The sequence below is a fragment of the Nothoprocta perdicaria genome, unplaced genomic scaffold (assembly GCF_003342845.1).
Source record: "Nothoprocta perdicaria isolate Ctin4 unplaced genomic scaffold, notPer1 scaffold_94, whole genome shotgun sequence".
Classification (NCBI taxonomy): domain Eukaryota; kingdom Metazoa; phylum Chordata; class Aves; order Tinamiformes; family Tinamidae; genus Nothoprocta; species Nothoprocta perdicaria.
Window position 1 is genome coordinate 2201919 of NW_020456243.1, and position 26236 is coordinate 2228154.

At 44.4% G+C, this 26236-nt stretch overlaps 1 protein-coding gene across 2 annotated transcripts in view; it reads right to left on the reverse strand.

The window, feature by feature from the left end:
• FAT3 (FAT atypical cadherin 3) overlaps positions 1 to 26236 on the reverse strand; it is a 324123-nt gene that overhangs the window by 210189 nt on the left and 87698 nt on the right. For both annotated transcript variants that reach the window (XM_026052964.1, XM_026052963.1), the window contains exon 3: positions 4780 to 5094. In XM_026052964.1, the coding sequence (XP_025908749.1) occupies positions 4780 to 5094 (315 nt within the window). The remainder of the gene's footprint in view (positions 1 to 4779; positions 5095 to 26236) is intronic.

Below are 26236 nucleotides of genomic sequence, written 5' to 3' on the forward strand. Positions count from 1 at the left end.
AATACCTAGTCTCTTCATAAATCGAGGTGCAGCATGGAACAGTGCAGCAAGGAATCCACGCTCTGAAAAGCTGTTCTGACCTAGATATCAAGTTTCTAAAGCCACTAGTGCATCTCGCTTCAGAACAGATGCAAACACAGAATGGTTGAAGTTCGAAGTGACCTCTAGAGATCATCCAGTCCAATCCCCTGCTCCATCAGGGACACCTGGAGCACACTGACAGTGCCTTGGCAGTGCCTGGGGTCTGTCTTTGCTAAAACAGTAACTGGTGCTGGCAAAAACCAAAGCAACATGCGACCAAATTTCTCATCCACATGGCCATAAACCTCCAGTAGTTGCATTAACTTCAACAGAATTGCAGTGAATGAGAGCTGAATCTGCTCTGCTGGCATGTTAGTTAAAATATCTCTTAATATAATCTGCGTAAGACTGAAGAGAAGCTTATTGGGGTTGTTCAGTATATGTGGAACACTAAAAAATAATGTAATGGTTTGAATTAAAATTCATTGTTTTCTTCAGAGGACAGAGAACTAATAAATCCGTGTAGTAAATTACCCCTATGCCGCGCTGTGAAATTAACACCCGCACACATGAAATCAAASTAAGGATTTATGGCCCTAATCGATCATTTTGTTATTTCTCCATCATCAGTTTTCCTCCCCAGATGCAGCTGCGGTGCCGCCCAGCGCCCGGCAGCACCGGAGCTGCCCAGTCCTGCCCCGGCCGCCCCGGCTACCGCCGCGTAGCCAAGTGCCGCACGGAAACCTGCTGCTATCAAAGCAGGACTCAGTCCCTGCCCCGGCACAAGTGTTGAGGGAGGAGGGACAACCCACGTGTCAGAGAGTATCACTTGGTGAACAAGGCAGACCTTGGCCCTTCAGGCACCTCAAGGGCTTCAAAGTCCAAGATTTGTTATTCCGAAAGGTTATTCAGCCATCAGAGCCTCAGTGGCTGGGCTCATTTTGAGCAGGGCATCGGTCCTATAGCATGTGCTTAGAAATGTTTAAACACCTGAACCCACCCAGCAATGGCCTCCTCCTAAAAGGGCAATGTAGGATGTGCTAGATGGGCCTCCAACATGAGCCAGGGTGCAGGTGAAGCCATCGAAACACAGATACTGCCAGGCAGGCAGCTCGAGTYCCCGCAGCAGGAACATGTTCCCATCCTGGCTCCAAATTGTCCAGAACACGAAGCCCCAAGGCTCCCTTGTCTGCTTGAAGGACATTCATCCTGCCTTGCTCTCTTGGACCTGCCAGCTCTGGGGTGTGCACTGTGAAGAACAGAGGCACCCGTGCTCTTTTGCACAGATGAGTTATTGTTGCACTTGTACTCACGTGCCGTACTATTCACTTGGTGCTTGTACCTCTGAATACACCACGATGTATTCACCCACAACACATGCACCCCACAACCACGTGCAGGAACATCCAGAGGGTTCCTCCTAACGGCAGCAAGGACTGTCTCAAGAGAAGCAGGATTATTCACCTCACTTGATCTTCCCAGTGCAGTCCATCCACTGCAGTCTATCAATGGCCACTGATAGAACTAGAGGAAACGGCCACAAACTGAAGCACCAAAAGTTCCACAGGAACTTAAGGAAAAATTTCTTTCCTGTGAGGGTGACAGAGCCCTGGAACAGGCTGCCCAGGGAGGTTGTGGAGTCTCCTTCTCTGGAGATCTTCAAAACCCGCTTGGATGCAGCCCGCTGCTCTGGGTATCCCTGCGTGTGCAGGCAGGTTGGACTACATGACCTCTGAGGTCCCTTCCAACCTTAGGGATTCTATGATCCTGTGATCCAGCTCATTTCTGCTGCAGATAACCGTGTTGTCTGCAGTGTGTGCAGAAACACCTGAAGTAACACTCGCCCACCTGACACATGCCACAAAACAGGATACAAGATACAAGCCCTGCTTTCTGTTTGTACTTTACACCAAGCCACACTTTATCCCGGTAAAGCACCAAGCCCTAAGAGGCAACAATAGGACACCAGAGGGCAAGACTAGCAACGCTTTATTCTCCAGCTGTGGTGGGAGACACTGCTCAAATATCTCCAGATGATCTAAGGACACGCTCTTTGATCCGTTATCCATGCTTCCTTGCGGCAGAGAAGGGCAAACTCCTCTTTCCTGCCTATGTGCTGGAGACCAGTAATGGTCTGAATCTGGGGGATATTCATTTCTGAGCACAAATGTAGCAAGAGATTTAACCACAAGCACATGAGCAAAGCCGAAGCAGTCAGGCATCTGAGAAATCTCTCCTCAGCACCCAGCCAATTTCCCATTTCTATTTAAGGCCAATTTCTGCTGCTTACCATGAAAGGATGTAAAAAATGCAGGATGGCGCTTTCATGTTGCCTCTCAACACCTGATTAGTCACAAGGGGGGGAAGATGTCAGTTTGTTGGCATTGTTTAAATTTCCAAGCTGACACCGAAGATAAAAGATCCCCTTCTCAGAAATAACTTTTCTCACTCCAAGGCAGGAGCACGCTCCCTCACCCCACCTACACTGCAATCACTACATATTTGGGTTCACATTAAACCTTTTAATCTTGATTACACAGCACACTTCAGCATCGCAGGCTGCCGGGCGAAGCGCTCCGTGAATTACAGCTTTGCTAAATCTTAGCAAGAACACAGGGCCGGCCCGCTGCAAATCTCTCCTGCGTGCACAGAAGCAGCCAGCATAAAACAACCCTGGTGTGAACCGTTATAGAAACAAACGTGACACATGTAGATGATTAGGAGTAGCCTGGTCAGATAGCACTGGGTCGCTCCTTGGCACAAACGTGCAGGGATTTGGTGCTTGGGATGTCAGGAAAAAGCCTCCCGGTGCCGCCACGGTGCGCGGTGCAGGCAGAGCCCACAACACTTTGGCACTTCACAAGGGAGAGTGAAAAAAGGACAGACCTCCCTTTGGGGAGCAAGGAGCCTCATGGCATGCACAGGCAGCCTGATCATGCTCAAGGGGAAAAAAAAAAAAAAAAAAGGAAAGAAAAAGGCAGCCTTCCCAGCTCTCGACGCGCCGCATTTCACAGCTAAGTGAGTTGGATAGAAGGAAATGATTTATCCCACATACACAYGACAAATCACAGTCGGTCACCAGCCAGTAGGTTCAACTAATGCAACGGGGGCCCTTCAGGGGCTGCCAAAAGAGCAACACGAATCATTGAGAAGCCTTTAAGTTAAGTTCTCTGGCAGCAATTTTCTCAGGGTAAAGTGAAGATGAGCAATCCGTGGAGTTAACGGCAATCGAAGGGAATGAAGATGTCCTTCTTAGGGCAAAGTATTCTGCCTCCCCGCTGCGCTGCGACGCAGGGACCCAGGAGCCCCAACACCCCTCGACCCGAGGTGCCCGGCTGTGGGGCGCAGAGCAACACACCGCAGAGCCCAGCTCCGCCGCTCTGCCCATACGGGATCAATGGGGCGGGATGTGGGAGGAAGGGGATGCAGATGGAAGAGGTATCTCTGGCTGCTGCAAGTGCTTAAAGCAAGTGAGATTTGTGCCTAAGGGCTCGGCAGATTGAACAAAGGGATTACACGTGCTCAACCCTTCCTTTACCTGGGCTTATGGCTGTGAAGATCCCTACCCCTTCTTATGTCACGTACTGTGAAGGGAGTGCTCAGCCAAATGTTGAAAAGCTACTTATTGAGTATCTCTTTCCTACCCCAAATTAAAACCGTTCCTTCTTGGGTTTTCACATTTTCAGCAGATATAACACATAAATAAATACCTAAGAACACCAACAAAAAATATCCTCTACCAAAACACTACTCCGGTTTGTAGAAACTGCCAGCAAACCTCTTTCTGAAAGTCCTGGAGTAAAGCCCAAAATCTCCCATTACAACAAGCATGGCAAGAGCACGAATCCTCTGAAGTATTTTGACAAAAATCAGCCTGTTCCTGTGAAACCCTTCATTGACCCTTTAGCTCCAGCATGTCTCAGGGTCCCCATGGAGGCGAGGAGGTTCAGCAGGCAGACAAGGGATAAGGTACATGCCAGGTAAATGCTGCAGGGAGCACTGCCTGGAGCACAGTGTCCATGACACCGGATTTAAGCTTCTTCATCTGCCCCCCAGAAGAGTAGCAACCAAAACTCCTAGTTCATCAAAGCCATTAAGGGCACAGAGATGCCCTGGAGTCACCCTGCACCGCTCTGCTCCCCGGGACCTGCTCACAGACTGGCTGGGAAGAGACCTGAACACAACCACCAGGCGTGCAGAAGCCTCTCTGCAACACTGCACACACAAGCTACATCCCCAGCTGTTAGCAATCAATGTAAATTCATTGATTTTTTTAAAGGCTGCAGGGACTATTAGATCATCTCAACTGTCTTTTCATATAAAAGAGGCTGCAGAATTACCCCCAGTTACTGTTCTTCAGAGCCAAACGATATGTGCTTGACAGCTGTAGTGCCACTCACCGAGCGGTGTGACACCAAATTACAAAGGATTACAAACTGCAACAGCTTGGATCTACTTCCCAGAGCGCTCTGCACGCTCAGCACAGCAAAGCCTCATCCCTGCGGGCGCAGCAGAGAGGCAGCACCAGGAATCAGCCTGTGATCTACACAGAAATGACCCATAAAAGCACAGGGGAAGCATCTTCCTCTGCCAATGCACTCATTGAGGAACTCATAACCCATAACTCATAACTCATAACTAATAAGGAAAATCATGTTTGCAAAGCAATGCAGTGTTAGAGGATCCTGAAAGGGAGCAAGATGTTGAACATTTAAGTCTCATTTGCTCATTGCTGTAAAATGGTGGCATTTGCTTTACCTGTTTTGGAGTTGATTACAAAGAAGTTCTGAGGATTTCCGCTTGTAATCCGGTAAGTCAGCTTTTCATTCGTGCTGGAGTCAGGATCCTGGGCTTGGATCTGGATGACAGATACATCCTTTGGGGAGTTCTCCATGACCGTTGGGTAATAGATAGGTTCAGAGGTCAGAGGCGCGTTGTCATTCACATCCTCCACCTCAATGTAGACTTCAATGGTAGCGTAGAGAGGGACGACACCATGGTCCGTGGCATACACTGCCAGCCAGTAGGATTTGGTTGTCTCTCGGTCAAGAATATCTGCCGTGTAGATAACTCCTGCAGGAAAACAGCAAGCAGAAAATCTCAGGACGAGGAACAATGAAAAACCATGTAGGATTTGACTGTAGCACACTGCAGAAATACATTCAGAATTAACTACTCCAACCTGATAAAAAAATATATGTATATATGTACATGCAATGGCCTCGTCAGGCTGTGGAGCTACCTGCCTGCACATGTACCTGCCTGCATAGTACATGACAGACCTCCAGCCACCTTCATTTCTGCCTAAAGTGAGTTAGAAATCCATCCTCCTCCTGAAATGAACACCAAAACCACAGAGGCTTTAGTAAACACCCTTATATCAACAACACCTCCTGGCACAGAGACCTGCTTATATTTGCACTGTCAAAACCTTCTCTGACTTGGGCACTGATGGTAAATAGAGAGAACCAAATGCACCTGGATCAACACAGACAGGTCATGGCAGCATCGACATTCGTAAATAGGCTTCCCCACAATCTCTGGGACACATATGTCAAGAATGTTTTCCTCTCCTAATCCAGCATTAAATCTGGATAACACATTAAATAATGTATCTCAAGCTTGAAATATCCTAAAAGTGACAGTTGGCAGACAAGCAAGTCCTGTTAAGAGTGAGAAGTTAGTAAAGAAGCCCCAGTGCAAGATCGTAACATCAGAAAGGTGAAGTTAGGCTCACATGTGCTTGCCACTACTTGGAGCAATGCATCAATTCCTCATTCAGGAAAAAGGCACTTTAAGATCCATGCTAATAAGGTGAAAAGTGCTTTCTTTTAAAAAATAAAAAAAGATAAAATTAAATTGTAGCAGCACAACAGAAGCCAGACTTGCACGTGAAAGGTGTTTCACACATTAGGAGCCATCAAGGGAAAGCATGGGCTCAGCTCACACCCTCTGCTGCAGGGGTCAGAGCATGGGCTGCCAAGAAGCAATCCTGCTCCCCAGTCTGATCAGGAATCTTTCCTAATGAGGTATGAGAAGTTCAGAAGTAATTTATTTGCGTTTTTGTGCAGCCCCAGTCTTGCACACCAACAGACAAGCTATGATTAAAATCCAGCTCATATAATGATACCATCAGTCAGACTTTGTTTTAGAAGCAGACTAGTGAGTCTACTACTTGTTCTCCAAGAGCAGCCAGGAAAATTACACTCATGAGACTTCAGCAAAAGAAATAGATGTGATGTCCTAGTAGAGCTCTCCAATCCCTAATGACATGAACAGTCTGGGTGCAAACTGGACCAAACATTTTACAACAGAATTGATCTAATCCTGAATTACCAGAGACGAACAGGCAGTCTCCAGATGATTCATCTTATCTGTCTTGGATACCTCTCTTAGGATGTTTCTTTCCATAGACACTTCCATGGATTGCATGGGCCACATAGGGTGAGCTTTAGTCACCTCAGTTTAGGAGATCATATATATTGTTCACCTACCAAAGGTGAGCAGCACTGCAGGACAAGGGCAGAGGTGGTCTAAATATCCTTGTCAGCAGGCTGTACTCCATAATGGCTTTCTGCAGCAACACGGGTGAAATATGTAGTGAACTGTGATGAAAATGCCTACAAGTCCAGCAAAGAAATTACATCCCAGGGATGAGGAGAGTCCAGAAGAGTCCATAATAAATGACACTCCGTGGAAATAAATAAATAAGTCTATGCCAGTAAGGAAGAGGCAAAAAGATGAATAATGGTGTTCTTGGAGATGTTGATTTATTCAGAAGGCAAAAGTTATTTTAGATCTTTAAACAGGAATTGAAATGAGTGTGTTCCCCCTGCCTCCCCCGGCTACTGAGGGCAAGGAGCGTTCTAGCAGATTAACCAGTGTTTATGAAGCTGGATTCACCAATATTGAGCTGCTAATAAATATATCTTATGAGTCATTCCTTTCTTTTACGACTCCTGGCAGCATTTATCTTGCATATATGCATTTCAGAAGGAAAGGCTCGCTTGTTTCAGAAGGAAACAAGTGCTAGCAGCTGCCAATGACTCTGCTACGCTGGCTTCTTCCTGTTACTTCTAATTTATTAAAAAGTCCTGGCTACAGAATAATTCCTTTTGCTCAATATGTCTTGACATTTCGCCTGTCATGACACAGCTGCTTCATAAATACAGAAGTCCTTTGTGCACTTCTAGGTTTCCTTAGCGGAGACCATTATTAGCCAGCTTTAAGAAGAAAATGCTTTAGATTTAAAAAAAAAAAAAAAAAAAAAAAAAAAAAAAAAAAAAAGGATCCACGAGGACACAAAAGCTCCCCAAATTTTAACCAATCCTTCCACATCCCTGTGGATCATACCTCTCAAAGAAATGTCAATTTTCATCCCAATGGAGTGTTAACCCAGAATGTTTACTTAGCAACAGGTTTCTCCATCATTATGGTATGAAAGTAAAAAGGCTGATGGTGCTGATATCAGGAGCTACAAAATATTCCCCCTGGTAGGCCCTGGGCTACTTTAGTTCATCTGAGTAGATAGTATCAAAGATAGAGAACACCCCTGCAGAAGACAGCTGGACTTGATGATCTTGAAGGTCTTTTCCAACCATCATGATTCTATAACAATGATTCTAAGATTGTCACAAGTTCAGTAAAGACCTTATTTGCTTTAGAGATCATGGCTATTATCAGACACCAAGAGCCAGACGAAGCACAGACTCTTGTTTTCGGGCACAGAGGAACGCAAAGGAGGCCTTTGGTACAGCTTTGAGGTCCTTCCTTGCCAGATTTTGTGGTAGGCTTTCCCAAGCCGCCTGCTAATTAGAAAGTAGCAAGCAAGGTAATTATGCCCGCGTTGAACAAATGATTGGAAACGGCGGGTTTTGCGCCTCTGTGAAGGACTGGGCCAGCGCTTAACGGGGCTGGCGCGAGGCGCCGCGCGGCACCACAGCGTGTTGCCGCCACAGCATGTTGCCGCTGTGCCCCTGCCGACACCCCTGCCCGCACCAGACACGGAAAATCACAGTGCTAGCCCCCCATTAAAACCCTGTGCACGTTGACATGCAAATTGAGAGCAGCCCTTCGGCTCCTGGCGGCATGCCAGCAACACAAAGGTCACTGGCTTTTTTTCTCTTCGAGGTTTGTTTTCTCCTTTTCTCCAGGAAAACAAGGGGACAACATTTTTACACTGCTCCTGCAAGTGGCATATTGAGATGCTGCATTATGATGGGCTAAGCCAAACAAAAACTAAAGCAGTGCGAACTTGGTGGCTGCTAAACTGGACCAATACTGGGCAAATCACAGTTTTATTCCTGCCTCCCCACTGATTTGCTGCATATCTTTCAGCAGACCTCTTAAAAATCATACAGCCAACTCCAAAATTATCTAAGAATTGCGTATTTACTGTAGCCTCAAGAAATCCAAGAGGCTCTTGAAACAAAAAAGGGATTACACACAAACATTATTTTTTTCTCCTCTCTCTTTGCCCTGTTTGTTTACTTTGCATGTCTGAAAGCACTTGCTGTACAGGTCGCGTGATGAATGGACCTGCCAGGGCTCTGCAAGAGACCGTTTACTGGAGCTGTCAGTCCACATATTTACATAGGTGCCCATCACCATGGATATCTGCTTCTTCCATACGGTCCTCCTAAGAGCCAGCTCATCCTTCATGAATAGTCTCAATAGAGCAAATGCTGAAAGGAGTTGAATTACATCTGTTTTTTTCCCGAAGGCAAGATTAAAAGACAAGTTGGCGGTCCATAAAAAGCCGGGCAGGGAAAAGATGGAATAAGAAGGCTCTTAAATCTAGCTGAGAAAAGCAAATTGAGGCCTCAAAGCTGGGAGCTGATGTCAGAAAAAGGAGACTGCAAATATTCAACAGGGAAGGAAGGTATTCTGTGGCACAACCACAGAAGAGCCAGAATTTCCCATCATTTGATATCTTGCTACTGGGACACGATGCTTTACGACAACATAACTTATTCTTCACCCAAGTTATTGGCCTAGCTTCAAAAATTATTTAGTATAGCCTTTCAAAATCCTCCAACTCACAGAGGTACTGGAGAAAGACTCTCAGTTATTTCTTTATCAAAATAGCTAGCGGCTTAAGTACCTTCAAAATACATATACTCTTTTAGGTTACTGAAGGGCCAACATGATGCATGTACGCTCTTCCAGAATTGAGCCCCAAGGTCACTGCAAACTCACTGTCAACACTTGTATGGTCACTTCTGCCTCTGAAGGACAAAGTGCTACAAAAACTCATTTCCAGTAACTGAAATCTCAAAATCAAGGGGCTCAGGGCAACACAGCTCCAATGCAGAAGTGGGTCTGGCCCCAGATTCTTCTCCTTCCCAGGGACAGGAACCAGGCAGAGTGAGGGATGAACAGTGACAATGGGGTGTTCAGGGCTCTGTTTCAACACCTAAATTAGAAAGAAGAGAGGAACAATCATCGCTTCTGAAATACTACTAATTATTCATAACCCTCGTCAAAGCCTCAGCAAGCCTAGCGGTAGCAGACGCAGCACCGTGTTTGTCACCGAATGTCAGCCAAAGTACCTCAGCTGCACTTCCTTGCTGGCAAAAATAAATAAGTGCAGTTTTACAAGAAAAAAACAAGTGAATAATGTTATTTTTCAGAAACTGTCGGTCTAAAACACAGGAAAAAAACACCTTAAAAGAAACGAATCAGGCCTCACCTAGCTGACTGCTTTACATCCCCCCACTCACACGCCTACACTCAAGCTCACATCAAACCCTACCCCCACACAGAAGCGGCACGGCTGTACAAAGATTAATTGCAATAGAGGGTCATGTAAAGATTTGAAAATGTAAATGCAAATGTCAGAATTAATCCATATTCCTGGCATTGAACACGTGTCTGATTTTTGAAGGATAGCTAACAAAGATCTCTCACAGGGATAAAAAGTTTGAAAAAAATGCAAACCTACCCTTCAGTACACCAAGAAGCATAAAAGAAACCAAAATGACATGATTTGTAGGTTAGAATTTTGCATCCGATTAAGCAAGAAAATTTATGACTTGAAGAAATCTAGCATTATGCCTAGACCATGTATTTTTTATTTAGGGGCCGCACATAAAATAGACTATGATGTCTATAAAAGCAGAGTTTATGCCTCTTTCAGCAGATATTTATTTGATTGCTTCCATTAAAGGGTAAATTGTAAATATAACCTACAGGATTAAACAGCTTCAGTGTAATGAACATGTGCGCTGTGCCCAAGCACCACGGCTGGCCTGATGCGGCATCCACCGAAGCCAGTGGGAATCAGAACAAACCACGTATTATTTTCACCTCTTTTTAAGCCTTCCCAAGTCATGACTCACTGGCTCCTGTTCCGAATACGGAGGGCAGTATCGCATCCACCACCAACTCAACCGGAGCACGAAGGAAGCCTATCGTCCATACCACCCACCACGCACAGCGGGCGGCTTGGAAAATCAGGCTCCTTATTGTGGTGATTAAATGGAGTTTCAGGGCATTCATTTAAGCCCCCCCCACTGTGCAAGCTGTGTCCTCCTATTTTTATTTTATTGCGCAATTTTTGTTAAGCTTTAATACATATTAAAACACAAACCCGGCCCCTATTGAAGTGTGTGGAAATATCCCCATTGACTTAAATGGAGATTAGATCATAGCAAGGAACGATTCCAAAAGCAATATTAACTTTGTGAGGTTATACATATGTAGAATTTTCTAATATTCTTTTGTCTCCTTCAATGCTTACTCTACAGTTCTGCTGTTTATATTATAAAACATATATAATAAACCATGTTCGGTAGTACAATGTAAGACAGGTAATGTTCCTGTCTGGGGCTTAACTTTTAATTCTATTTTGCTGATGTTTTGGCTATACAAATTTACTGTTACATCAAAACATGTGGTTTTACAGAGTATATTACATTTAGGTTCCCGGTGCAGTCAAAGAGAATTAGAAAACCAATCCTCAGCAATGCTATCTCAACAGAGACTGGAGTTACTCTACAAATATACTTTCAGCAATCATATTATTAAATGTAATTTCATGAGTATCTGAAACAATCAAGCCAGCAACCACAAGGTTCAACAAGTTAATAAATGTAATACATCTGCATGTAATAGATACATAAGTAGATGTAAGTGGTAGTGCAAGGGTTTACAACATTCACTCTGCATGACCTGCCACTGTGCACTACAGCGGCCATTTTCGGCATCTGGAAGYGCAGATACCCTCATGCTGCTGCTCTGCATGCAACCCTTATGGCTGCAAAACTCATCTGCTCACAGGGAAAACCACCACCACCCAACAACGGAGACCAAGCAGGGCCAGGTGGTTTGAAAAATAGATCTGGTACATGGGAAAATCACATATGACCTCTGCAGTTGCTAATCCACGTTCAAGACAAAGGCAGATACAGTGCGGTYGAGATGCAGGCACGGTGCAAGGCGATGGAGCAACGCAAGCCAGGCCTACAAGGTTCATGGAACAAGTGCTTGGCTTGCACTGTTGGGCTCTCCTAGGCCTGACCTTGATACCGGAAGGAGATGGAGTCCTGTCTGCCCACATAGAGACCAGGCAGGGTGTGAAATGCAAATGCAGCTTTATTTAGAAGAGTAAGACRTGATATTTAGCTAATGAAAGGTAATCATGAAGCTGAGGTGTGGGGCTTGRGCAGCAGAGCCCCCGTGGCTGTCCACAGCACATACTGAGGTCAGAAATGCTGCCACAGCATTAAGAGTTTCTAATGATTTGCATCTTTCTGAGACTGGGGAAATATATATGTAAATATACGTCTCAGATTAGGTGCTTTACCTTTGAGATTACTGATATTCTGAGGTGAGATTCTTCTTTCACTCCCTGCAAGTGGCTTAAAGCCAGAGCTGCCGGCTTTCTCGGCTTGCTCTTTGCTTGCTTTCCTTGGGTGGTGGGGGAAAAGCCTTACAACRTCAAATCAAAACGGGCTATCACTTAACCGTGACATCTGCAAGGTCACTTACGCATCAATTTCAGAGCAATTTTCCAAACATATCATCAAGACACTGAACCAGGAGCTTAGTCAAATAAATTCTCCATCTTCCATTTATGTATTAAATTTAATAAGATGTGCCAACATTTTAACCTGACTAGGCTTTATTATGGTTTCTGTACCTTCCATCACACCCCCCTACTTATTTAAAGAAATATTCATTTTCAACTGCCTTTAATGATTTTTTTGCTAGGGCAGAAAAAATCACAAGCATAATCTTATATGGACAAACAAAAATATGCGACGGATAATTCTGGAAGAAACAAATTGGCTTCAAAACCATAAATGCTATAGAAAATCCTCTCATTTATGAGACATACTTCATTACTGCTGAACAGAGCAATAAAAGCTGCAGTTCAACTCAAAGAGAGAGGTGTCTTCCTCTTCAGTCTCAAAGAGAGAGCAAAATACAGCAGCTATTTATGAGATCAACTTTTTGCTATTGGTTAGATACGTGCAGGCTAAAATTTTCAGTGACCATAGCAAGTATAACAGACAAAAAGTGCAATTCAGAGCATTTTACAATATTTAGATATCCCAAGCATTTATAAATGCTGCCAGTGAGATCCTGTCCATATGCACAAAGAAACTTCAGAAGAAATACATCTACTTTCCTTCGACTGAGTACACTTTTTTCCTTTTTTTTTTTTTTTTTTTTAACACTCATGTCTCCTGGGGTTCTGCCTAAACACGAATCACAAATTAGGGATTCTGTTCAATATTGCGATGCCTCTGCATACGTTTAGCCCTCACTATCTGTTTGTCTCTACAGCAAGCTACCAGTTCTGTTTCCTCTTCCGAACACCATATGTATTATAAAAGTCTCCTGTGCGCTCAGCTCGTCCGTGGAGCCTTCACAAAGAAATGAAACGTGCAGATGGTATCAGCAGAAATTCTTACATTGTTAGCACCAACAATGAAATTTGTTAAACCTCGATAATAATCCATTTGGATGGAGGCACAAAGGGCCTGGCTAATGCCCAGAGTAACCCACATTCGCAGCACATCCTCAGCAGGAGATTAATAAAGAGATCAAAGTCTCACCCATGTGTCCTCTGACAGGAGGACTAGGAACCTAGTTTAAAAAGGGGTCGCTCCCAGTTATTTTAGAAATATCTTTGAGATCTTTATTTTACAGATGAGAAGTGGTGCAAAGCAGAGGCACGAAGAAGATCTGTAGAAAGAAAGAAAAGGCACAGGATACTCTAAAGGATTCCGATAAAAAGTGCTGCCCTGATCAAGAGAGGTAAGGGACTGAAGTGCCGGTTCCCCTTACATTACAACAATCTTTGTATCTTTTATATTGCCTGCAGTAAGAGAGTGCTTTGGGACCCCTTCTGGAAAATGTGTGCCTATCAATCACCTGCTTCAAGTATTTTATATCTCTGGTAGGGACCTGAATGGAACCTGGGGCAACTCTGCTGCTAAATGGGACTTGTAAGGGGCACTAAGCACCAGGGCCGGCCTGCAGAATGGGAACGGCTGCTAAAGAAGGAAATKTTAATTTCACCTAGACTAAAGTAAAATTTAAAAGGGTGCAGACTCTACCGAGAATCTCAGTCCTGCAAGCATTGGCCTGRGACAGGTGGCCCAAGGCCACCAAAAAAACAACTACCCAGAATATTCTGCCTAGTGAGCGTCTTTCCCCTCTCTGCTGACTTCTTTATTGCACTGAAAATAATTTTCTTTCTCTTTGTCTCCCTTTCTTTCGATTCTGTGTCAGCCTGGAATAAATCAGCAACTATGAGAAAAGAGTAACAGCATTAATCTTGAAATACACCTCATGCTTTTCTCTATAAAAAAATAAAGCCAGGAAAATAGTCAAAAAGGAGAGAAAGGGTATTGGTGAAAGAGGTTTAACTGTCACACCAGGTTTGAATATGCAAACTGTAGGAAGGAAGCTGGGAGTGACAGGGCTGCTCCGAAGCAGAGTGCAAGCTCTGGAGCATGATCTTCTCCCTCTGCACATCACAGCTACGCTCCTGCTGCTTGGAAATGGAGCAGGAGGCTCTGGAGTGCGCGTGTGCTTTGCAAAGGATGCCAAAAAAAGTGGAGGAGACACAAAAAAGAGCTCTGAGAACAGTATGGGGAGCAGAGAAAATGATTTACAGTAAGAGAGTTAAAGACTTCGATCTGCTAAGCTTATTAAAAAGAAGATGGAGAAGCAGCTTGATTACAAAATCCATGTGAAGTTCATGGAGAAATATTATTTTGAACTAAAGGGCTCTTTAATCTAACAAAATAAGGTGGAGCAAGATCTAATGATTGGAAACTGAAGCCAGCAAAAATAAAACTAGCAATCAGCTTCATACCCTTCTTTATTTTTTCCAAAGTGAGTGCTTAATTCCAGAATTGCATCCTTCCCATCTCTACACAGCTTCAGGTCAGGGCTAGAAGCTTTGGAAGGAGAAACATTTCATCCCAAAAAGCATGTTACACTGCAGATAGAAATATTCCTGGACTCAGTATTCAGGAGTAAGGAGATGAAATACAATCGACAGTGAGGTGAACAAAGGGGATCTGGTCCCTTCTGGCCCTGAGCAGCAGTAAGTAGTGAGCAGTGATCAGCTGCACTCACCAAAGGAGCATGGAAGAAGCAATCAGTGGATTCTGCTGGGTTGCCAAATTCCTCCTAATTTATTAGCTAATTTGCTTGGTCAGCTTTATGTTATTACAAGATAGTCTTTGTATTGCTGTACCCATGAAGGGGATAAAATATATTTTATATATTTTCTGTATTATAACAGAAAGATAGCACCTTCCTTACAMGGGATCCTTGTTTTTTCTTTCMTTTTTTTAAGGTATTAAGCCAGAGGTTTCCTGGTGAAAATTTAAATGTTAGTCTTTTCACTGGAATATGAGATGTACCATGTACCATGTACCATGTACCATGTACCATGGAGATGTACACATGCCCTTACATACAGTACCTCTGCTGGCTGTGATGTATAGGGGAACCTGGAGAAACATTTCTCACTTTTGCCCATGCTGGCCCTTATTTGGCCAACAGTCACGATCAGTGACCAAACTGGTCACTCCTCCTCATCTGAGGAGAAACTCTCAGGCAAACCTTGTGGCTTTGTAACCACAACAGAATATTCTTATGTTTTGCATTTTCGTTTTTTCTAGGTATAAAGCCTCTTCAGACAGTATACTTAATAAACATACTCYATATTGTAACAAAAAAATATATCCTTTGCAAAGGACTCATTACATGCAGAGTCCTATGAGACACAAACCGAAAGCACTGGAATCTGGTGTTTTACCTAGACACAATTGCAGGAACTGTCCCATGTCTAGAAAATGAAAGTTTTTTTCCTTGGTATCACACTAGATTTGTGCATCGGGGAAGATTTATGCAGCAGCCAGCATGTCACAAAAAATACATGACTTGTTTTGAGTGAGGATTACTGTACACCCTGCTTTAAACTGCCCAACCTGCAAAGCTTTTGATTTTTTATTGAAATGTACTTTTAGCTATATTCTTTTCTCTCTTGTCTGGAGAGAGGCTGAGGAAGACACTTCACCTTTCCACCCGCATGTCCAGARGGTGTAAAACCTCCTCCAAGCTTCTGCTTCTACCTCTCCCCCACAGCTTCCTTCTGAATCGCCCTTTTTCATTTTTCTAACATAYAACCCAAGAGCACCATATATATTCCAACCAATATAGTCCTCAGCACCTAGGGTCTGCTCACGTTTAAGCTGGCCCCCTCCTAGTATGGCATATAGCTACGAAATCATTAAGAGCCACCCCAATGCTTCTAAGCACCTTTCTACAGCTACAACTTTCTACTGCTTTCTACTGCTTTCTACAGCTTTCTAAAGCTACAAGCTTGGCACGGGAGACACCTCATCTACTGCCACATGTGTGATTGACAGTAACATGTTTAGTAACTAGAGTTCACTTCATGATGAAATTTTCCCAAGACATTTGAGCAGCCTCGTGGTATCTCTTCAGGGAAAGCTGCATGTGACAATTAATATAGAGAAAAGTCAGAATTTCAGTTTTCGGCTTTTGTAAAGCATGGAGGAAGTGGAGCCGTGATTATGGTAGGAAACCTAGCACAGAACCACAGCCTGCACAAGCAGACAGCAATGGGATTTTGGTCTCAGGCTCCATGTTCTGTTTGATTACAAATGGAAGGATCAAAGAAAGTCCGAGAGTCTGTTGGAAACAGCCATTCTTTGAATCTTCTGGTAGTTTTTGCCTGAAAGTTGTCTTCAAAATATATTTTACAGGTGAGATCTTCAGACAAGCAAATGGAAGGAAGCAGAAGGCTGAGACACACAAGACTGTGGTAGGATGATAAGAGCCTTGAGGCCGACCATGGTGCTGTGACTCCTGCGGGYGCTGCCGGGGACTCGGCAGCTCTGYACTGACTCCGAGCAGAGCCGATCAAACAAACACGCTGCGGYGCCGGGCTCTCCTGAACGCCATCCTTCATGTAAGACATGAAGCTCAGGCCCCTGCCTCACACAAGCGCTCGCCAGGAAATGCTGTGGGGCTTTCCTGATGGCTTTGCCTGCCTGTTTGTCTAGGAAATGAGGACCCAAATGGGCAGCCTGGCAGCTCAGAGAKCAGGAGCAGGTCTGTGGCCAGCCCAGGGAGCAGGAGCAGGTCTGGTCCAGCCCTAGGAGCAGGAGCAGGTCTATGTCCCCCTGCCACTGCCATCCCTTCAGGCTAAGACTCCCATGTGCTCCCCAGACACCAGCACTACAGCCCCAGTGGACACATCCACACAAACTGCAGCTGCTCAGTTTGAGAGYGTTTTATGAGGAGGCAGACGGAGCTCCCCAAAGAGGTGGAGAAAGCGAACATCTTGGTAAAGGAAATAATGAAGAAAGGCTGCAGTAGCGATACAGGCTGGGGCATTACACAGGGAAGTCACCAGCATGAGCCTTAATGAAATACAAGTCATGGAAATACGTCTTTGCTGTGGACACGACCCTTGGGTGCTCACCGTGCACCACAGTGACTTCTACTGCTTTGTGACTCCTAATTCACCTCCATGAAATGTTGTGTGCATCTGTGGAGATACATGGTACGTGTAAAGCACATGCACAAGCCCTTGCACACACACACATGTTCTAAACGAAAGGGCACTAAAGGAAGAGTGATTTATTTTCATTTCAGTAAATGGATAGACCATAAACACATACTGTGTGTTCTCTGTACAAGCTGCCTTACAAATCCATCATCTTACACAGTTTAAAGCTTTTGTAAGCACTTAGCATTTGAATTTGCATTTGTGAATTTTTCAGCTTTTAAAAAYGTCCTTATATTTTACACTTTAAGTTCTTAAACACTCAGTAATAAAGTGTGTGTTCTGCTCATGACTAATCTAAAAACTTAAAGAGCGAAAGTCTATCTGAAAATTTATACAATATTTTGAATGGAAGCTGTGTTTTTGTATGTGAAATGCATCAGTATCAGTAAATCCTAAAACATATATATGTATATATATATATATATATATATTTGATTTATAATGCATCTTTGCCAGCTCTGGAAGCAATAAAATCCACCAAACAAAACCCAGGAAATTATCCCGTGTCCAAGCGCGGTGGAAAGCAGGGCTCCCTCTAATTGAGTTTCCTTCTCTCTTATCTTCTATAGATCCCTTAGATTGTTTTCCAATTTTCATTTCCATTTCTTCCATTAAATGGCGCTGACCTATGACCCCCATTTACTGCCACCCATTTATCTTCCATCCTTAATTGAGATGTAATGTGGCCACTTGTCCAGGGCCGAGCACTGAAACCTGACAGCGCCTCTGGAGAACACCAACCCCACCAGGAGACCTTTCTGGGCAAGATACAACCCCAAACCACACTCTGGAATAGGGAAGGCTATTCCATGAGAATGGAGTTCACCATAATCCTCTGAACACTGAATGTTTTGGTGTATACGGGTGCTGACAGAGATAGACGGGTGCCTGCTGGCTCCCCGCAGAACACAATATTAAAAATATTAATATTTTAATAAATATAATAAATTATAATAAAATGAAAAGTATTAAAAGTAGAGAGCTTTATGCTGCAGCCGTCCATAAACGGAGCGCTGTGCTCACTCCCTGCTGCCGTCCCCTCYGGCAGGGAGGAGCTGGGCAGGGGCTCAGGCTGAGCGCAGAATGGGACGTGTCCCCACACACAGCCAGGTCACCAGCATCGTCACAAGGTTCCTGGGCCTGCAGTGCTGGAAAAGCTCGTGGAAACACACGGCCGCGCTGCTATGGCTGGTCAGCGATGGTCCCGCAGTGCCCTGGCACGTGCAGAGCAAGGCCAGGGTGATGGAAGGGTCTGCAGCGAGGCCTACATGCGACGCCGGGCCGCGASGGAGAAGGGCTCGTGGCTGTTCATCGAGGAGAGCAGGACGCGGGGCGGCCCGGGCGCCACAGCGGCCCTGCAGAGTCCACGGGCTCTTCCGCCATGAGCGCCCGAGCGAGCACCCGGTGAGCGCGGGGCGCCGCCTCCTTAACCACCGGCTCCACRAGGCCACATCCAGCTCCACGAGGCACATGGAACATCTGCTAATTCATCCAACAGCCAGACACAACAAGCCAAAAACAACAACAAAAAAAAGGCAAAACAAACACACGCATGCAGGTTACTAACTTTGGCACTGACAGCCCAACTGAACGTGAGAATGGTGCAAAAGTCGCACATTAATAACCAGCTTCAGCTGAACCAACGGACTGTGTAGATACGTTACACGCTGCAACACATGTTCGGGTGTCTGACGGGCAAAAGGGAACCAGTTTCTATGCAAGGGAGCAGGAGCATGGGCTGCCCAGTTCCGCACTGCGCGGGGAAGCTCGCGCCCTAATGGCACACACTGTTAATGCCAGCGATTCTGCGACTGGAGAACGCCGAAATCTCAACGTATGCACAGCCCTTAAGAGCAAAACACAGGGTGGGCTTTCCCCAGGGACAAACAGATGCTTTATGTTTATTTCTGCTATAAATAATTGTGGAGTTTTTAATAGGTATAGATAATCAGGCATTTACATGGTTTCCAGCAGAGCAGCAATATTAAAACACTACATTACAGCCATTCATAAACTGGGTAGGTTGCTGGAATTACTTTTTACTGTCATTACTACTCCCCAATCTCTGCCATATGCATTGTTATGGCGGCAGTAAAACGGCTACAATCTAGACATGGCTGCAGATCTGTAAGTAACACCATGCTGGTGAACTCTTAATAAAACCAAATATTTTTTAAAAACTGCGGACAGCCCTTTCCTCTAAACCCTGCAGGATCCCAAGAAGAGAGTCAAGATAYAGTTCACTAGGTTCTGACATCATTTGTATGAATTTCACAGTAGAAAATTTTCACTTATTTCCCTGAATATATTATTTATAATTTGCTAAGCGGCACAGGATATAGGGATCGCAGTTCAAACTGTAAGAGCAGAGAGGATGTAGATTCATGCAGAGACAGAGCAGCAAAAACCAACTCACTGCTGGACTGCAGGGAGGTTCCACTGGTTAATCCCTACACATAAACTCACAGCACRTGTGTGGCGGCACTTTTTAAAGCACCTTATTTCAGCACACATCCCTATTAGCTTTTGTTTTAGCCTCCCTCTTCTGATTACCCTAACACAAAAGAAAGTACAGAAGCACAAAAGGAATCCGGCATCTAYGACAAGATCATCCTTCATTAGGACAAGAGGAAATGCCCTTAAGCTGCACTCGTGAGGTTCAGGTTGGATATTGGGAAAAAATTCAACATGGAAAGAGTGGTTAAGCATTGGAACAGGCTGCCCAGGGAAGCGGTGGAGTCACCGTCCCTGGCAGTGTCCAAGAAACGTGAAGATGAGGCACTTGGGTTTAGCAGCCAGGGTGGTGAAGGTTTTGTGCTTGGACTTGATGATCYTGAAGGTCTTTTCCAACCATAATGATTCCATCATCTGCTCCACAGAGGGCTGGGTGAATCTCTGGCACTAACGGTGGAGATGTGGGCATGGCTTTTGGAATTGCTGCAGAAGGAAAATAATGCAGGAACCTACACCAACCTTCCTTTGGTCAGTCATGAAGATGGGAGAAGAGCTTGGTTGTCTCCCAAAATGGAGAAAAACAGGTGCCCTTTGCAAAGGGGTAACGCACAGAACAACTGCAGTGATTCACAGGCGAACTCCTGGGGGTGTGTGGGAACAGATACTGATTTCCTTTCCAGCAGGATCGTAAAATTTTATATTACAGAGTATTAATTGTAAGCAATCAGCATAAAAGAGGACTCTGATGCACTGAATCATATGCAATTTCTAAGTGATCAGGAATAGAGAGAGCGAAGGAAAGTAACGGAGGATGGAGCTCTACTAAATACTAGGATGGGGGGAAACACGAGAAGATGCAGCTGCCAAAGCAATCACTGCACAACACACTTCTGAGATAAGAGGCACCAGCCATTCTTCGAAGCAATCGTAGCTGCCAAGAGCTACAGAGAAAAGAGTGAATTGAAGGGGATAAAGGGGTCRACTGCACTGAATAAAAAACAAGTCAAGGCCAAGGGCAGGAATGACGCTTTGGGATTTGGCCAGGAAGTGATAATTTGTGGGTTTAGCTAACTGCAATCTCAGTGGAGTAGAGAGGGCAGAAACCAGATGAGAAAAAGAGAAACTTGGCAGTGAGAAAATGAAGGCAGCCAGAATACAGAGCAYGAACAAGGAGCTTGGGTAGGAGAGAAAAGGAGAAGGGGGCGCCTGGCAGTGGCAGATAGGCTGGAGAACTGTGGGGATTTCCCTGTATGGGAACACAAAGACGTATCCACAAGTCGAGGTGATGCCCAGGAAGAAACCAGAGGTTAGCAAGACGGCAASAACAGCAGTGAATGAGTAAGGTCACAGAGGATCAAAGAAGGAGATCGAAAGGGCTAGTCAGGAGCAGGAAGACTGAGGGTTCTCCATAACGCATATGGAAGGGCAGGGGAGACAATTTCCAGCCCCAGTTCGCGGTCAGTGGCTGCTCCTCAGCGCACAGACTGAGCTCCGTCTCTGCTCCTGCTGCCTCCTCAGCCTTTTGAGCTATCCATGCATAAGCAGTTTAGGAAAACACATCCCAAATCTTTCAAAGAGAAGCATTACCCTTTCACATGTTCTATTTTAAAAATCTGAACTAGACTTCTAGAGCACCTAGATGGAAACAAGTTACAGTGTAGTCCTCATTTATCTTAGCATCCCATCTGGCCTAGGCTCTGTGTGGCTATAGGAAGCAATGACTTGGGCTTGCTGCAAGCTGCGTGGGCACAGGAAGACCACAGGAAGCCCCGTGAAGCCTCCTTGCCTGCATTTTCACTCAGGCTGTAGCAATAACCTCCATGCAAGTACAGCATGAAACCAGAGGGGCATTCAGATCAGGCTTGCGTTCCCCACGCTCCCTATGGGAACCAAGATCTCACCCTCCGGATTTAAACGCCTGTGATAAAGACAGTTACAAACAACACAAATCATCCATAATATGCAGTAGACAGATCACTCGTAAGATAACACATATGTGTCAACTAGTTCTCTGACCTCGCTTTATGTATTTAGTATCAACCTGAGGATACAATTTCTATATCATTTACATTACGTCCTAACAGTTTTTTTTTAATATTAATAAGGAAAAAAAATATGCTATAAATGGACATAAACCCTGCATTTTTGCCACAATTAAAACACTGTGCTTGACCCAGGAACAAAGGGAGAGTGGAAGGGAAATTCTGTGTAATATTTTATATCCTGAACTAATTAAAGATCTCATTCCCCAAACAGCCAGACAGCAAACAAAAGCAGTGCCTCCAGATGAAGAATTCCTATTTTGATGGTTACTGTAATGAGCACATTCCCAAAGGAAATAGCCAATAAAAAGCATCTCCTATCTGGAGGATGTTGAATGAAAGTTGGACTTTTCTTAATTTTACAGCAATTCCTTATTGCATCATATCAGTCTTTACCAAAGGTCTCAGTTCAGTTTTTCTGTAATGAATTTGGAGACTCAAAAGAAAAATTCCATYCCATCTTAGCTGGCTAAATTTCTCTCCTTGACTTAGAGCTGACAGTGATTATGAATAAAATGCCTTYTTTACATCACTGTGTGCATTTTTAATTAAAATTTATTAACTTGAGAGAAACTATCTCCTTATCRCCAGCAGACACTAGAACAAAAATGCCTTTTATTGTGTTATTAAACTGATGCTTCAGACGGACCCATCCGCGCAGCACATTGTAGCTCAACTGCCTAGTGCAAATTAACCTGATTGTTTCTCTCCCCCCCTCTCCATCTCTTCAAGTGCATCTTGCTTCTGACAAAAAGAAAATATAAAATTGCACAAACGTCTTCTGCAGCATTTTATACCCATAGCCTCACATTTCTGCACAATCCCATACAGTTGTCCTTATGAAATCAYCAAAAGGAACAGCCCCATGTAGGAGAACTATGTACTTCACCCATTTCTTAGAATAAAAGACCACCCTTGGCCTGGCTGCGATGCATGAAGTCCTGGGCCATGTGCGTGGAAGGACGTTTGGAGACGCTATTTCAGAAATGAGGTTCAGGAARCCAGAGGAAGAGCACATAAAAGAGAAACTTGTTTAAAGGACTTACAGAAAAGGAGAAACTTTAAAATGCCAGCGAGCATCAGGAAAATGAACTAGGTGACGGGGGACGATTAAAGGAGATGAAAAAGTAAGTGGTAAAACCAGAAAATGCAATCCATGTTGAGTCCAAAGGGGAAGAGAATTGAACGTTAGACAGATKGGGAAGATGTAACTAGGGAAGAAGTGAGCAAGGGGAGAGCCCTTGCCAAGAGTACCRGTGACAAGGAGAGGACAAGAAATAAAGGAAATCCTTCAGGAAACGCGTTCGAGGGACTTGCTGGAGATGCGATTAAAAATGAAACATCTTAATCTGGGAGAAGAGGATAGAGAAGAAGTCACCAGAGCAAGAATGGAGCATAGCTCCAATTGCCTACACTGTTTAAAAATTAGGGACATTTGAGGGGAGCAGACCCAAATAAAAAGACAGAATGACCCCGGYTAGACCAAAGGCTGCTCTGTTAGGTAAGACAGCATGGGACATGGCTGGAAATGAGAGAAAGGAGCAAGCARCTTGCAGCAGAGCAACTTGTAAAACACAATTTACTGCGGGTGTTATCCACAAGCGTCTTGCATGGCCAGGAAAGGAATGGGCACCACAGACAGAGATAAATACAACTGTCACAAGCACATAAATCTCTTTTCCTTAAGGAAAAAGCATCTTAAAAAACAAGGCAGAGAGGATGAGGGTGAGGGAAAGGTTAGTGGAGAGGAGATGGGGACTGACATTAGTACTGGAGTAAAAAAGCTAGAGCCCTAAARGGAGAGGATAACCATAGGAGGAAGGCTCCCTGGGCTGAAGTGGTTAAAGAAATAGAAGGATTAGCAAGAAAAGCAGAGCGAGGAATCAAAATTGGTTCAGTAATAAAGGACATTCAAGGTGGCAGACACTACTCTGGAATAGGTATTTACTGTAGCAGATTGGGTTGAGCAGGATCACTCATCTGGGCTTTGAAAAACAGTACAAACACAGCAAGCAATTACACTGCAATAAATAAGCTAGCAGCACGCGTGCAAATGAGGAGGCCTAAAAAAMAACGCACGTAGGAGAGGTGGAAATTGCCGGGAGGTGCCAGCATCGCTGCCCAGCAGGCAGGCGAAAGACGAGGGCTCAGCCCCGGCTGCTCCGCTCAGCTGCTCAGGGCTGAAGTYGATCACAAACACCCCCCTGGGCTAAAAAGTAAAAGTAAATTTAAAAAAAAAATACAGATTTCAGAGGTATTCTCAATTCCCCTTCTCACCTTCCTAAAGGTAACCTGAAAAGTTAGGCAGATGCACAGCTAGTTCAGGTTGCTGATGCTAGGAATGGACCCACCTTGGTTTTAATGAGATTAGRCAACTAACCAAGGTTCTCGCAATTCCATAAGGATTCCCAGGAAACTCTCCTGCCATACCGTAAGGCACAAGTATTCTCAGAATCACGAGCCTTCTTCCTCCAATGCAGTACTTGTCTGACTGGCACTGGAGAGAGAACTTCACTGTGAGAGAATGAGGATTAGAAAAAAACAGTGCTGCTTTCATTCAAAATCCATGATTTTCACTCTTTTTTTATAAGGACAGTCATGGAATGGAAATCAAAAGTATCCATCTCTTTAGTTTCCCTGATGTTTGCAAACAAGACTCAAAACCCCTTTTATTTCACTACTTATTTAAGACATCTGTTTATGTAGAGGCTTTTCTTTTGGCTTCTTGGTGTCTGGGGGATGATTTTTGACATAGCTGGTCACTTTGGAACCCCCAAATATAGACTCACAAGTGATAATTCCTCAAACTACTTAGTGCCTCTCTCTAAACGCTGGCTGAATTGCCCCTGTATTTTCACASGGGAATTTTTTGCAGATGATTCATTGGCAGAAAAACTCTGGAGATCTGCATTAATCCCATCCTTCAGGACCTACCTCCCAACAGCATCGCTTCTTAGGAGCTTGAAATCCACACTTTCATAAAGCACTTTACGCAGCACTTCTGGGACTCCCACAATTCATGTTACACCATAAAGTACTCCCAAAAAAACCCATCCTGAGCTAACAGCACAAATGAGTGTTTAGCCTTAACCTTCTTCTTACCTCTTGTGCATCTACTATGTAGCTGGGGCGGTGCTGTCGTCTCAAAGGCAGAGCCGATGTGCAACTCAACCCACCAAGCTACCGAGAAGTTCTCATCTTCTTTACTTAGAGGCACGATGATTTTGTCAAGCTCCTGTCTCCGCTGAAAACAGCCCAAGGTATTGATTGGCACGGGAACCATTTCTAAAGCCGGCAGAGGGAATAGCACGTTCCTRCTACTTGTAAGCTCAGTGAATGTGACAAAGAAAGGTGCTTGGACAGCTACAAGTCTCTTCTTACAAAGTCAATTTTCAGAAKAAAATCACTCAGTAAAGGCTCTTCTTGACAGTCACAAATAATTCCAGCAGTAAASTTATACAGTGTCTAAAAGATGTTTTAACCTGTCTGAAAGAAACTGTATGACAGCTTTGGCAGTCAGTGAAGGACAAGGATTAAGAATGTGATTACCCGGACTAGAAGTTGCTCTTGGAAACTGGAGTGACAGGCACACTGAAAAATATACCGAAATACACAGATAAAACAAAAAATCCAGAACTCCAGAGGCCTCTAATGACAATCCCCAAACAAGATGTGACAGCCTCTTTTTATGAGCCTGGGTGTCATCCCAAGAATTGAATGGTATGAAGTGACCCTCGGATAGAGAAACCCCTAGAGAGACAACCCTTCCCAGCCCTGCCAGCCACAGGCAGTTGCAGAGCAATAAGTGACACTTTGTGGAAGAGAAAAGAGAAGAAGATGCCAGAGAAAGGCAACTCCTCTAATCTGAAAACAGTCAGGAAAAGCTGTGCTATGGGATGAAGTGAAGAACTGTTCAAGAGGTCAAAGAAGTGGTAGTAGGAACCTTCCATAGCACAAGGAGCCCCTCAGCAACACTAGCCCGAAAGCCTGTCCAGCTCCCACCCTGTCCTCTCRTCCTTGTAGAGCAGGTGACCATGTGTTGGCCACCAGCACCCGACAGCCACCTCCTGAACAAGGGCTGAACGCCGAAACACAAACACACACACCCGGCTACAAAGAGCCTGAACTGCGGCCTATTATCATCACTAYTTAATCACATGTTCAACGAGCTAAGAATTAACAGTTAACACATGAAAAAAGTTGGCTTTTCATCAAAAGCAATTATAATTAATTCCTAAGAAATGCATTTCTGGATGCCAAATCAGATGGAGAAATCAACTGGGGGATAGATACACTCCTTCTATGGCTCCACTCAAATTCTAATTAAGAGCAGAAATACAAAAGTGGTTATGGTGGAAAGGTTAATCGAAGAGGAGGAAATCTCAAAGGAAAACATGCCAGATATTCAGTTTCTCTTTTTGGCACTTCATCGCTTTTTTTCTTAATAGAAAGTCCCTAGAAACACACATGCATACACCCTATATAAATACACATTCAATCATACAGATATTTGGGCACAAAAAAATGAGATAACCAAAAAATGACACACATTGCCATCCTAGAGGTGCTGAGGAGCAAGTGGCTTTTTAATCTACAGCAGTTAAACATCGTCGGTACCAGAAAAGCTGCAGTCTCTGGGCTGTGGGTGAGA